Source organism: Elephas maximus, chromosome 27 (assembly GCF_024166365.1).
Source record: "Elephas maximus indicus isolate mEleMax1 chromosome 27, mEleMax1 primary haplotype, whole genome shotgun sequence".
Lineage (NCBI taxonomy): Eukaryota > Metazoa > Chordata > Mammalia > Proboscidea > Elephantidae > Elephas > Elephas maximus.
The window spans coordinates 35,352,570-35,365,438 of NC_064845.1; the positions used below are offsets into that span (position 1 = coordinate 35,352,570).

The 12,869-nt window shown below is 40.5% G+C and overlaps 1 protein-coding gene across 1 annotated transcript in view; it reads right to left on the reverse strand.

The window, feature by feature from the left end:
* LOC126068286 (collagen alpha-6(VI) chain-like) overlaps positions 1-12,869 on the reverse strand; it is a 119,967-nt gene that overhangs the window by 48,735 nt on the left and 58,363 nt on the right. Inside the window, exons 10-12 of the mRNA XM_049870746.1 lie at positions 5,941-6,284; positions 5,766-5,844; positions 1,103-1,257 (exon numbers count right to left, since the gene is read on the reverse strand). Coding sequence (XP_049726703.1) covers positions 1,103-1,257; positions 5,766-5,844; positions 5,941-6,284 — 578 coding nt within the window. The remainder of the gene's footprint in view (positions 1-1,102; positions 1,258-5,765; positions 5,845-5,940; positions 6,285-12,869) is intronic.

A 12,869-nucleotide genomic window follows, 5' to 3' on the forward strand; every position in this document is an offset into this window, starting at 1 on the left:
GGATATTACATGTATATATTATTATACTGAACAAACTATGTTTAAATATATATTTATATACTAATTCTATTGGTGGCAAATAGCAGCAGCTAGCACTTCATTTGAGAGTGTCCCGATATCCTGATTACAGACTTTACAAGTTATTAACAAATCGCACATTATTAGCCATTTTTAAAATTATTAACGTAAAAGCCGTGCCACATAACTTGGTAACACTTCACCATCCTAGTTAAAATTCTTGCACCTTTTTGAAAGAAATATGATTGAGATGCGTCTTATTTAGGCATTGCTGTTATTGTTGTGGAAACCCTGGTGGTGTAGTGGTTAAATGCTGCAGCTACTAACCAAAGGGTCGGCGGTTCCAATCCCCCAGGCGCTCCTTGGAAACTCTATGGGGACAGTTCTACTCTGTCCTATAGGGCTGCTATGAGTCGGAATTGACTCGACGGCACTGGGTTTGGTTATTGTTGTTTGTTGCCTTTCAGTGGGTTCTAAAAATAGATCATAACGTAAAAATCTCAACGTCAGGACAAGCCTTAAAAATCCTTCACTCTCACATCAAGTACAGTGTATGACATCCACCGTCACTACTCCAGGAGCAGATTGTTCTTTCCCTAGTTGCGCTCTAAATGTGATTGGCTCTTGTTTATGGGTTACATTGTAGGGAAAACATACATCTCAAACACTACAACCAGACTCTGTGGTGAGATGTGATGGATGCCCAGGCTCTTCGAGGAATGTGACAACTGGCTGCCTGAGGGAACAGCTGGTTCCAGCTTTGCATCTCGGGTTCTCTGGCACTTTCGCTTGTTGACTGGAATTTGGGCAGGACTACAGGTGCTATTTAAGTAATTTTTTCTTATTTCTTTTTATTCTTCTTTTTGCCAGGCATATAAATTAAACATGCCTTGTCACATCTCCTTCATCTTACATTTCTTTCAAAACTCCCTCCTGTTTACTTTGTTCTTTTTTTTTAATTTAGAAAAATCTTTCTTTGCTCCAAAACAAACAGAATGAGTCCAAACTCATAAGCATAAATATTAAATCTACATTCAAAATGAATAGAAAGTTTAAATTCACCCGCCTTCTCGGAATAACTTACCAGCTGCTTTGACAGTCGGCTCCTGAGATCTCTCATTCCAATAATCAGCTGTGTTCTGTACTCAAATCCTTTCCCAAACTCAATGGAGAGAAGATTGTCCAGGTCACTTGAATGAGCAGCTCCATCCAGGGCAACAGTTATGAGTGCATTCAGGCCTATTCAATGCAGTTAAACAGTTGTCAGTCACACTTAACAGTAGCTGACAACAGGCAACAGTTGACAATTCCCCAAAACAGATGGCTTTGGTTACCATCATCTTTTTGCACATGTATTTAAATTGTTTTTCTAGGAATTGTATTCTACTTGCAGGAAAAGCAGTCATTTTATTGTCCACTTCACCCAACCACTTGATGTAAAATTAACCAGTGATGAGACTACAGTAACAGCACAAAAGAAATGGGATTAAACTAAATAGACTAGAGCCAAGGAAAATTGTAACAGAGCCTGCAGTTCCCAGATGATTTGAATTGAAAGAATGAGTTCATTGGGCATCCTAAACACCGCCCCCCCCCAAAAAAAACCAGAACAAATTCACTGCCGTTGAGTTGATTCCGAGTCATAGCAACCCTGTAGGATAGAGTAGAATAGCCCCATAGGGTTTTCAAGGAGGGGCTGCAGATTCAAACTGTCAACCTTTTAGTTCGGAGCCAAGCTCTTAGACACTGCGCCACCAGGACATCCTAAAGTACAGAGAAATTCACAAACGTAGAGAACAGGTGATCTAAATTTTTGCCACTCAAAGAAGGATGGGATCCTCGGCATCACGTGGGAGTTCATCAGAAATGCAGACTCTCAGGCCTCATCCCGTATGTACTGAATCAGAATTTGTATTTTAACACACCCCCAGGTGATTTGTATGCATGCTAAATTTGAGAAGCACAGCTCTAAATGACGTCATAAGGAATCCAAACTCAAGTTGGAACTATAAGTAATAAAAGACAGCAACAGACCTATTGCTAAAAAAAAAAAAAAAAAAAAATTTTTTTTTTTTCTTTTAGGTAATTAGAAATAAATGACACCATTTATTTCTAACTGCCCAGATTGAGTCAGAATCAACTCGGTGGCAACAGGTTCGGTTTGGTTTTGGTAACTGCCTGGAAAGGAGCCCTAGTGGTGCAGTGGGTAAGCACTCAGCTGCTAACTGAAAGGTTGCCAGTTTGAACCTGCCAGCCACTCCAAGGGAGAAAGATGGGGCAGTCTGCTTCTGTAGAGATTTACAGCCTTGGAAACCCTATGGGCAGTTCTACTCTGTCCTTTACAGTCACTACGAGTAGGAATTGACTCAACAGCAATGGGTTTGGTTTGGGTTTGGAATTGCCCGGGGCTGTGGTTCACAGACCTTGGCATTTCATAGACCAGGCATTTTAATAATATAAATGTAATAAGGACATAATCACAGAATAAAGATCAGTGCTAAAGATTGAAAAAATTTAGCTTAAAGAAAACCAGACTCTACTGGCATCATTTGCCTCATTTTATTACACATGAGTAAAGAATTTTCTGGGTGGGATTTGGGAACCAATTCACTGGAGTAGATAAAGAACTGTTCAAGCAGTTGGCTGAGAGTCAGGAACACCTTCTTATTTATGCTTATATGACCTGAGTTTAGAATGAAGCAAGGGGTTGATGTGAGGAGAATGAAGGGAATAAAGTTTCAGGGGCATATTGAGGAGGCTCAAGTTCTTCAAGAGGCAAACAGAGTGGTTGGCTGAAGAGGAGGAGTCAAGGAGAGAAACACCAAGGAATAGGGTGACCAACTCGTCCTTTTTTGCCTGGGACTTTCTGATTTCAGTGCTGAAAGTCCTGGATTCCAGGAAACCTTGCAGTCCCAGGGAAACGAAGACAGTTGGTGGTCACCCTTTCAAGAATGAGAATGGGGACAGGGAGTAAAGACGTGGTGGATATCTGTTACCTGAGGTAGGTAGTGAAGAATGCCGTGTAGATCATCTGAAGCTTAATGATCAAGAGAGGGCACGCTAACATACCTGCATACATTTAAACCACGTGCATTTATAAGGAAGGAGCCCTCGGCACATTGGTTAAGTGCTTGGCTGTTAATCAAAAGGCTGGCAGTTCAAACCCATCCAACAACTCCAGTGGTGATGATGGGGAGACCTGGTGATCTACTCCTATAAAGATTGCAGCCTAGAAAACCCTATGGGGCAGTTCTACTGTGTCACACGGGGTCACTATGAGTCTAAAATCAATTTGGCAGCATCTAACAACAACCATGTATTTATAAGGGAAAATATTCCCACATTTGATTTGTTTTGTTAGTTCCAGGAAATGTAAAAATTTATGAGTTATAAGAACAATGGGAATATTGACTTGCAGGAAATATGCATATAATTATTTCTGGTAACAGCTTTTCTCAGAATGAATGGATATCAATCTTGCTCCTCTCAGGAGCAGGGGACTCCAATAAATGATCTTAAATACAATATCTAAAATTTCCTAAAAATTAGAGTAGACAAGATTTTTTAAAAAGTGGGACTTTTTTTTAAAAAGTCCTCTCAGGAGCAGGGGACTCCACATGATCTTAAATACAATATCTAAAACTTCCTAAAAATTAGAGTAGACAAGATTTTTTAAAAAGTGGGAGAATAAAGAATCACTGAATAGATTCTAGGGTTTTAAATTCTAAAAATTAGCAAACTAAGTCAAGCCTCAGTTTACATAGATAAGTTCTAAAGGCACATCCATCATCCGGGACACTTTCCTCCTTGTCTCCTTCTTAGTCCTTGGTAATTGCACAGTTCACCTGGCCTCAAATTAGGGAGGCTCTCCTAGACATACAAGTCATAGGGCACAGCACCAACTCAAACCCTATGTGTAAATATGGGAAGTCAGTGCTAGAGGTACTCTTGGTTCATATTGTCAGCATCCCTGAGAGCCATTTGACACTTTTCAAAGAACACTATAATCATCATCCTTTTATCTCTCCCTTTTGAATATTCTTAATTTCTGGGGATATGATTAAAAATCAGCTTCTGAAATGGAAACTCCTTTATTAGATTTCTTTGGTGGTTGGAAGAAAGAAAATGAGACTTGATCTTAGAAACTTCCTGAAGAAAGCTCTGATGTTGTGTGCAAGCACTCTTTTTCCCCCACAAAAGAAAAGTGAAATAAAAAAAAATTAAAAACCAGCTTGTTCTCAATCTTAATTAAAATAGCCACTACAGTTATAAAAAAAAAGATCAAGACTTGATAGAATAAAGAGAAGGCGGCTTTAGTAAATAAAGGGTAAAATTAAAATCTTTACTCACTAGCTGTAAATTCAGAGAACTTTGTAATTTGTTTAAGATTGAGGAGAGAGAACCAAACAGAAATGACAAAATCCAGCCAGCATCTATTAACTAATCTGGGAGGTAGATGTCTTATGTCAGGTTCCCTAGAAGCAGAGCCTGAGCCAGGGTTTGGGGCGTACCTAATTTAATGAAAGAGTGCTCTCAAAAGAAAGGGAGGGAGGGAAGCAGGATAAGGCAGGGGAAAGGGCTGAACAAGGTGTGTTAGCTCTAGTCTAGCTTCAGCCTGTCCCCATGGCGAGCCCTGGAGCATAAAATGCACCACAGCACTTTGAGGCTTGGATCCAACCCAATTCCCACAAGTAGCATGGGGTGCTACCTTCCAGGTAAGGCAATTCACATTGGCCAAAGGCTATTCTCCAGAGAAGGAAGAAGCTGTGCATTGTTTGTAGCCAGTACTCACAGCATCTGTGGGTGTGGCGAGGGGACCGTGGGGTGGGTGAACTTGCCTAGAAGGAGGATACCGGTAGGGCCCCAGTAGCCTCCACTTACAGAAGAGTATTTCTATCCTTAATCAAACCAGCACACATGGATGCATTTTTCTTCTTCTGACTCATATTTAGTAAGAACTGACACTGAGGCCAACTGCCATTGGCTTCTAAAGCCAAAGCCTGGTGCAAGAGCTTTAAAAAGTCATAAACACTGTAGTTGTTCCAGCTGTGGTATGAAGGAAACCAAAACCAGATCCACTGCTGTCGAGTCCATTCTCTCACAGAGACCCTATAGGACAGAGTAGAACTGCCTCAGAGGGGTTTCCTAGGGTGTAATCTTCACGGGAGCAGATCGTCAGGTCTTTTCACCAGAAGAGCAGCCAGTGGGTTCAAACCGTGGACCTTTTGGTCAGCAGCCAAACACTTAACCACTGCACCGCCAGGGCCTTTGGTATGAAGGAAGGAACAGATTAAAAAAAAAACCCAAACATGAGTAAACTTGTCCAACAATGCTTGCAACTCTGGAAACTTTAAGAGTGTTAGAGGAAAATAATCTAATACCTTCTTTCTTGGTGCAGGAGAAATGTACTGTCCACTTTTACTGATACTAAAGAAGTAACAATGTTAGATAATGTGGGACAAGGGAGACAGGAACACTCTCACGAAAACTTAAGAAGAAATACAGTAATACAAGACAAAGGATAGGATTTGTATTTAGCATTCTTCATATGCGTACGGCATAACATGAGGAAAAAAAAGATGCCAGAACTTCCTGAGGGCCCATTTGCTCTGCCAAGCGCATACAGAGTGGAGAGTTTGGAAAATTTAGGGATATTTGAGTGCCTGGAAACTTAAGAGCCAGGGTTGAGTGCTAAGATAATAAAGTTAATAAACACTCCTTTCCCACACCTCCCCCATACTTAGTACCTTGTTTTCTAAGTTCATCAGATTTTTGTTCAAGTTTTTCAACATCATCATCCAATCCATCTGAAAATAAAAGAACCACCTAGGAAAATGTTAAAAAAAAAAAGAGAGAGAGAGAGATGAGTAAAAAGAAGGTCATGGCAATCGTTGACCAACAAATAAAATAAAACCATGTTACCTTTCCTCGAGCAGCTGATTTATTCTGAAATGCATCCCATAGTGAGCTCAAGAGGTTTGCGTTGAGAAGAGACGGCTCTTTAACTGTTACATCCTTCAAGCTGTTCAGGATATTTTCACTGTAGATCTCAAACTTGGGGGAGTATTTTTTCATGGCATTTGTCACTTGAAAAGCTATACTAACCTGAGTCTCTGTCCCGACCTCACAGCTTACCCCATTGAGGGAGCTGACAGCATGTAAGATGTCTTGAAGGTAGGTTCCCATCCAAGACTGATCTTCAAGTAAACTCTGCCCTTTCTGCTGAGTTGAGATATCGAATCCCACCACAATGTCCACAAAACAATCTAGGATTCAAAGGATAAGTATCTCTTATTAGATTAACAAACACCTTTAATTGGCTCACATGCCATGACTGATTCAAGTGATTTGGAATTATTTCTATTTCAGTTATAAAATTGGAAAACAAGGAAGACTGCGGGTAAGTAATGAAAGAGGCTGAGAATCACTCTTTTATTACCTGTAAAAATGTAAGTGTCGTTATTTGTTGTTAAGTTGGTATAAAGTCTACATAATTCTATAACAAAGTTCTGAAAGATTTTATTGAGGTCATTGAAAAAGCCATGCAGAGCCATTTAAATAGTTCTAAAGTACGTCCTAGAAATGCTAATAGTCTAAAATAAGAAGGTCATATCATCCTACTTATCAGTTGAGGTCATTCAACAAATACTAACTTACAACAATTATAAGGCAAATGTAAATGTATTTGAATAGAGAAAATCAGTTAAGAAAAAGTAAATCACAAAGTATTTGCCTAAAAGAAGGGTCTTTTATGATTTATCTTTCTAAAAATGGTCTCTGATTTCTCTTTTTGTTTCTTAACATCCACCCAGACATGAAACAGTCAAAAACAAAAATGAAAATTCAAGAGGTCTTTTGAGATCTTGCTTGGTTTGAGTCCTAGAAGAAATTAGGACTCTTCTTTCCTGAAGAAACTAAATACCAAATTACTGTACCCATATTCAACCATGTCAAAGAAGGCGCTGCCTTCTGGAGTCCAGCCACTCAGTAAGCCAAAGTCATTGTCATTTTGGGGTTCAAGAAATACTGACAGAGATGTTGCATCAAGAGCACTTTGCTCTTATCCTTAATCATTCCAGGGAAATCCAGCATTTGAGAAGCTAGAAAGGGCTTGATATTTTAAGCTGAGCCTCTTAAAGGCAGTTAATTAGAGAAGGATAAAGTCTGAGAAACAGTTTTAATTCTCCTGGAATCCACATTTCTGGGGTCCATGGAATTGGGGAGACCCACCAGGTCAGTACCCTGAGATCTTCTTTTGAACCTTGAAGCTTGAGAAAACTGGTTTCCTAAAGTCACTTTTAAGTCAAACAATAGCCTAGTAATAGCATCATGAAGACTGTTTTGCCTTAGGCATTGGGCTGTTCAGAAAAAAATTATCTTTGTGCAGTCAGTTTCGAGAAACAGAAACTCCCACTTCAGACTAGAAGCTGTATTTTAGGGTAAATTGTTATTATATAAACACTCTTCCAGCCCTTTTCCATGGCAATGCTGATAAGATGGGGTCTAAGAATGTTTGGAAGTTCTTTCCAGTTTGGAACATTTTTTTTTTTTAGTAGCACAGTGCTTAAGAGCTCAGCTGTCAACCAAAAGGTCGACAGTTCGAATCCACCAGCCTCTCTTTGGAAACCCTATAGGGCAGTTCTACTTTGTCCTATAAGGTCAAGTAGTCAAAATGTTACCCAGATTTGCAAATCATATATCAAATAAACTTCAATCAGTTTCTATTACTGGCTTAATATGATTTTTGTTTTAACAAGTCATATGACACATAACTCTTCATTCAAGAGTTTTTAATTGGTTAAAAACTCCACCCTTCTCAGGCAAACTCAACACATATGACTTGCTTGGCAAAATAAGAAGCGTTTATTTTTAATTTCCCTGTTTATATCAGCAGTTTTTCAGATAATCATTGTGTGGAAAAACGTCTGCCCACATTACTTGGCCAGCTGGACACACGGGCCAGTTGGACATTTGCAAGTTTTTTCAACCAAATATCAGTTTCAAGCCTTAAAACTAGGGCTAGTAACTTGATTCATTTTTAATGAGAGAAAACTTTGGTGAGGGAAAATAAAAGCCTTACTTGATAATAAATTTTCACCATGATATTCAAGGTAAATCAATGTGTTATCAAAAAATTTGCAAGATTGGTCTTCTTATTTTACTAGACAATCTCATCTCAGATATTCAGAAAGTGAAGAGAAAAAAGACAGACAGAAGGGACCCTCAGAATGCACCCATTCCAAAATTCCTCTTGAGCCCATAGACTCTCACTTCCATCTTGAGATCAAAAGTCTCACTCCTGAACAAACATTGTTCAAACCTTTGAACAGAAAATCATTCAGTGACCAAGATATGTTACTGCCTTCAAGGTAAATAGATTCTTGTGGGGGAAAAAAAATCTGCAGAAATGCCTAAATGACATTGAATGACCCTGGGAAAGTATTTCAACTTTTTATCTAGATTGCTGAAATTACAAATGCTACCTACCTAAGAAATGTTCTGGTGTTTATTGGGCTAATTCAAATTGATAAACGATTTGCTAATAATGTAACCAAAAGGATGTTATTTGGGGAATGAGTCCAGAATCAGCAGCCATGTGTGTACGTACAATTAGAGAAAGACCTATTCTGACCAAGTGGACTTTCACCTAACAGCGTTGAACACTATGGAGGCGCTTGCCCATAAACCAAGATCCCTTCAAAGTTTCAAAGCTGGAGACTTCCATGACAGAGGTTATGTTTTAGAGCAAATCTGGCAGTGGTGATTAGAATTAACTGGAAGCAGGGATAGCTTTGAAAGCAAGCCACAGGGAGAAGTCTAAAATTAAATTTCCAAAGAGAAGTAAGGAAAGATTGAATTGGAATAGAAGAAGTGGGAATAGAAAAGCGGTGATGAATGGAAGAGAAATGAAGAACGTAATCTACGGGACTGGCTATAAAAAGCTATAGAGGGTGACAAAAAACTAGTGCTCTAAGCTTTTGACTAGTCTTCAGAAACAAGCAGTGTGGGAGCCTGGAGGAGGGAGGTCTTTGATTAGGAAGTCAGAAAGTTTGGTTTCAGTCACGTATTGGTCACGACCCTGTTACTGTGAAATAACTTTTGGCAAATCATTTAACTTCTCTGGGCATTGATTTTCTTGTCTATAAAAACACTATTATGTATTTTAAAATAAAAATACAAAAGAACAAAAAACAGGGGATTGGACCAGACGGTTGCAGTCTCATGGCTCCACGCCAGGCCCAAAAGCTGGTTCTAATGATACGACTCATAAATAAAACACCTAATTAGAGTTGATGATGGCAAAGTTTTAGTATTAGCAAACAGTGTCAAGTGGCCAGGATATAAGAAGACTGGAGATTCTTGAGAAAATACCTTAAAGGGGAAACTGAGGCTCTTATTAGCTGGAATGGTAGAAAAATTTGTTCGGGCCCTTCAAAAGGAATATCTTAGATGAAAAAAGGGGAAGAAAGATCTAGAACATATAGCTAGGTACTGTAAGAGACCCAGTTTAAATGCTTCTCAGATTTGCTTGGTTTTCTTTCTCTCCTCTTGGTTCCCTTCCTCCTCTTTCCCCAGGGCTTGGGCATTTGTCCAATGGACAGCACCAGCTGCCACCACCATCTGGTCTACCAGTACTGCGGGGGTGAAGGCCAGACTTTGACATGGCCTCCATGATGCCCACAGTAGTAAAACTACAGTTGCTCTCATGCTCGCATCCAGCCCAGCTGAACTCATGGAGGCTCTGTTCCCTCCACCACTTCAGCCCCAGATGTAGTGCACTGCAGGTCATACAGCTTCCCAAAGGGGCTGGATAACATAACCCAGGAGGGTGGGAGAGTTACTCTCCATAAAACTTTGACCAATGAAAGGCAGGAGATGGGGAGGAATTGGCCGGAAAATCCCATCCTTTCTTCCCTGATGGAGTGTTCCATGCAGTTGCCCTATATGGCTTCTCTGGCAGTGTCTCGTATAACTAAGATACCAGTTATGCTTTCTTAAGAAGCTACGGATAGCTTGGTAACACATGGCATTGCATTTATTTTCCCACCTTCCCTGCACCACTTCCCCTGCCTTCACTCCTGCTTCCCTGGGATTGTAGCTCCAATAAAGGATTAACACATAAACTTTGCTTTAAGCTCTGTGTTCTAGAGAACCCAACTAAGACAGAAATCTAACGAGATCCTCATCAAGAAAAGTTGGAAATTGCCATGTTTTGTTCCCCTTATATTTCCCACATTCCTTAACTCAAATCCTGAGCTTCTCTTTATCTTACTTCATCCTAATCAGATTGGCCTTTTGCTTAATCTCCTTTTTGATTCATCTACACATAATAATAACGGAAACCCTGGTGGCGTAGTGGTTAAGAGGTACGGCAGCTGACCAAAAGGTTGGCAGTTTGAATCCACCAGGCTCTTCCTGGAAACCCCATGGGGCAGTTCTACTCTGTCCTGTAGGATCGCTATGAGTTGGAATCAACTCAAAGGTAATGGGTAGTAGTAGTATCCATAATAATAGATGCAAAATATGAGAAGTGTTCCTGATTCTTTTGCTACCTAATCATGGCTCCATGCTAAAAAGGTCTTTCACAATGCTGAAAATTTCCTGATGTCCCCTCTAGGTGGGCAGAGTAGCCAGGGTCAAAGACATACCAGAAACGTAAGCATGGATAAATGTAAGCAAACAGATATTGGAGTTTAGTTGCTTCAAGGAATTTGGTGTATGTTGAGACATTAAAGATGAATATAGCTTTGAAGTGTTGTGTGGTATGATGGATTGTTTTTGTGTGTCCTTTCTAGCCATGGTCTTATAACTTCCACCCAAGTGATTGGGTGGGACTGTGTGATAGGGCAATTGTGGCCCACCAAAGGGATTGGTCAGTTTTGCCGTCCTGCTGGGCTTGAAATGAGCCACCCCAGAGGCCAGAGAGAGAAGATACGACCACCATCAAGGAAGAATGGCCAGGAGCCAGCACGTCCTTTGGACCTGGGATCCCTGCGCTGAGAAGCTCCTGGACAGAGGGAGCTAGCTGCAACCTTGAAGACGGTGAAAACTGGCAGCAGAGACTCTGCAAGCACACCTGGAGCGAGGCTGTCCTGGTGGAAGAACTATATCCCTGAGTGTTCCTGAGTCTGAATTGTAACTGTTACTTCCCTGATAAACCCAATAATCGTGAGTATTGTCTGTGAGTTTTGTGTGGCCATTGCAATGAATTATCAAACCTAGCAGAGAAGTAGAGAGTGCCATGGGAGGGACTGCCAGGGTCAGAGCTGGTAAGGATGGTGGGAGTTGGTAAAGAGGAGGCATATCTGACCTCTGCCTCATAGGAATCATCTTGGGCTGTAGGTCTTGATTCTCCTCTCCCCTTGTAAAGTTAGAGGAGGTTGATACTACCTCCACGCCATTTTTACATGTTGCTAAAATATTTAGTTTGTAAACGAAGAAACTCTTGGTAATTATCCTTCTGTGAACTAACCCCATTACTCCACGCAGGGGCAGATTAACCAGTAAGCAAAGTATAAAAAAACTAGTGGCACAGGCTTAACTGTGCTTGGGCTTAACTGTGCTTACTTACTAATCTGTAGTGCCCAATTTCCCATAGATTTCTTCACGCCTTTGGTGTGGTGAAAAACAGGTGAAATTGTGTACTACGGATTAATAAGTAAGCACAAGTAAGCCCGTGCATACCTTGCTTATTGGGTAGCCGTCCCTGACTCCCTGCATTTGCATTTGTAAGATTACTTCCAGGAACCCTCTGCAGCACTCTGTGATAGCAACTCATACACACTGAACATTTACCAGGCACTTCTCATTCTTTATCTCACGTATCTGTATGAAATGCAGAATAAGTAGAAATGTTTCACTTACAGCATTCATTTCCAGAAGAGGAAATTGAGACTTACAAAAGCTTGCCTGAGACCTCACAGTTATTACATGGCACACTTGGGGTTCAGATCCAGGATTGCCTAATTTTCCCTCCCGTATAGCCTGTGGTGATGATAGGTCATGCGAATTCCTCCTTCTGTTACTAGGTTGTGCTGGTGGGAGCTGACAGTTTAGCGGTGTGTAGCTTCCTTAGGGAGCAGCAGTTTATGAGAACAATTTCAAAGATACAAACCCATAATGTCTTAATAAGCTCCAACTATTAGTTAGTGAGGCATGGCACTTAGACGCTAGTTCTTTATAATGTCAATACAGATACCCTAGACAACTACATCAAGAAAACAGCCAGTTTAACAAAAGAAAATGGGCTGGAGTCAGACAAACAGGTTTCAAATTTGCTTAATCTGCTACTTACTGTACTACACTACTGTGGCCAAAAACTATTGTGGCCAGGTGATCAATATTCCTTTAAGGCCCAGTGTCTTCACTTACAAATGGGGGGAGAAATACAAGCTACGCAGGGTGTTGGGAGATTTAAATGCGATAATGCATTTAAAGTGTTTAGGGCACCAGGCTCGACCCCTCGTAGAGGCTCAAGAAACATTGATTCTTAGCACTGCCCTCATATCTCCATGTGGGTGACCTTCCTCTCACATATATTGAATCACAGTGTACAATTACAGAAACTCTTAGAGGTTATTTAATTTTACAGATGAGGAAATTAAGGCTCAGAAACAGTGTGATTTCTCCAAAATTGTACATATTTTACTAAGAAGCAGATCCGGGTTTTCAGACTCTAAGCTCAAGAGCCCTGGTGTTTTAATGGTTAAGCCTTCACCTGCTAACCGAAAGGTTGGCAGTTCAAACCCACCAGCGGCTACATGGGAGAAAAATCTGTTTATCTGCTTCTGTAAAAAATTAAAGCCTAGGAAACCCTATGGGACAGCTTTACTCTGTCACATGGCGTCCCT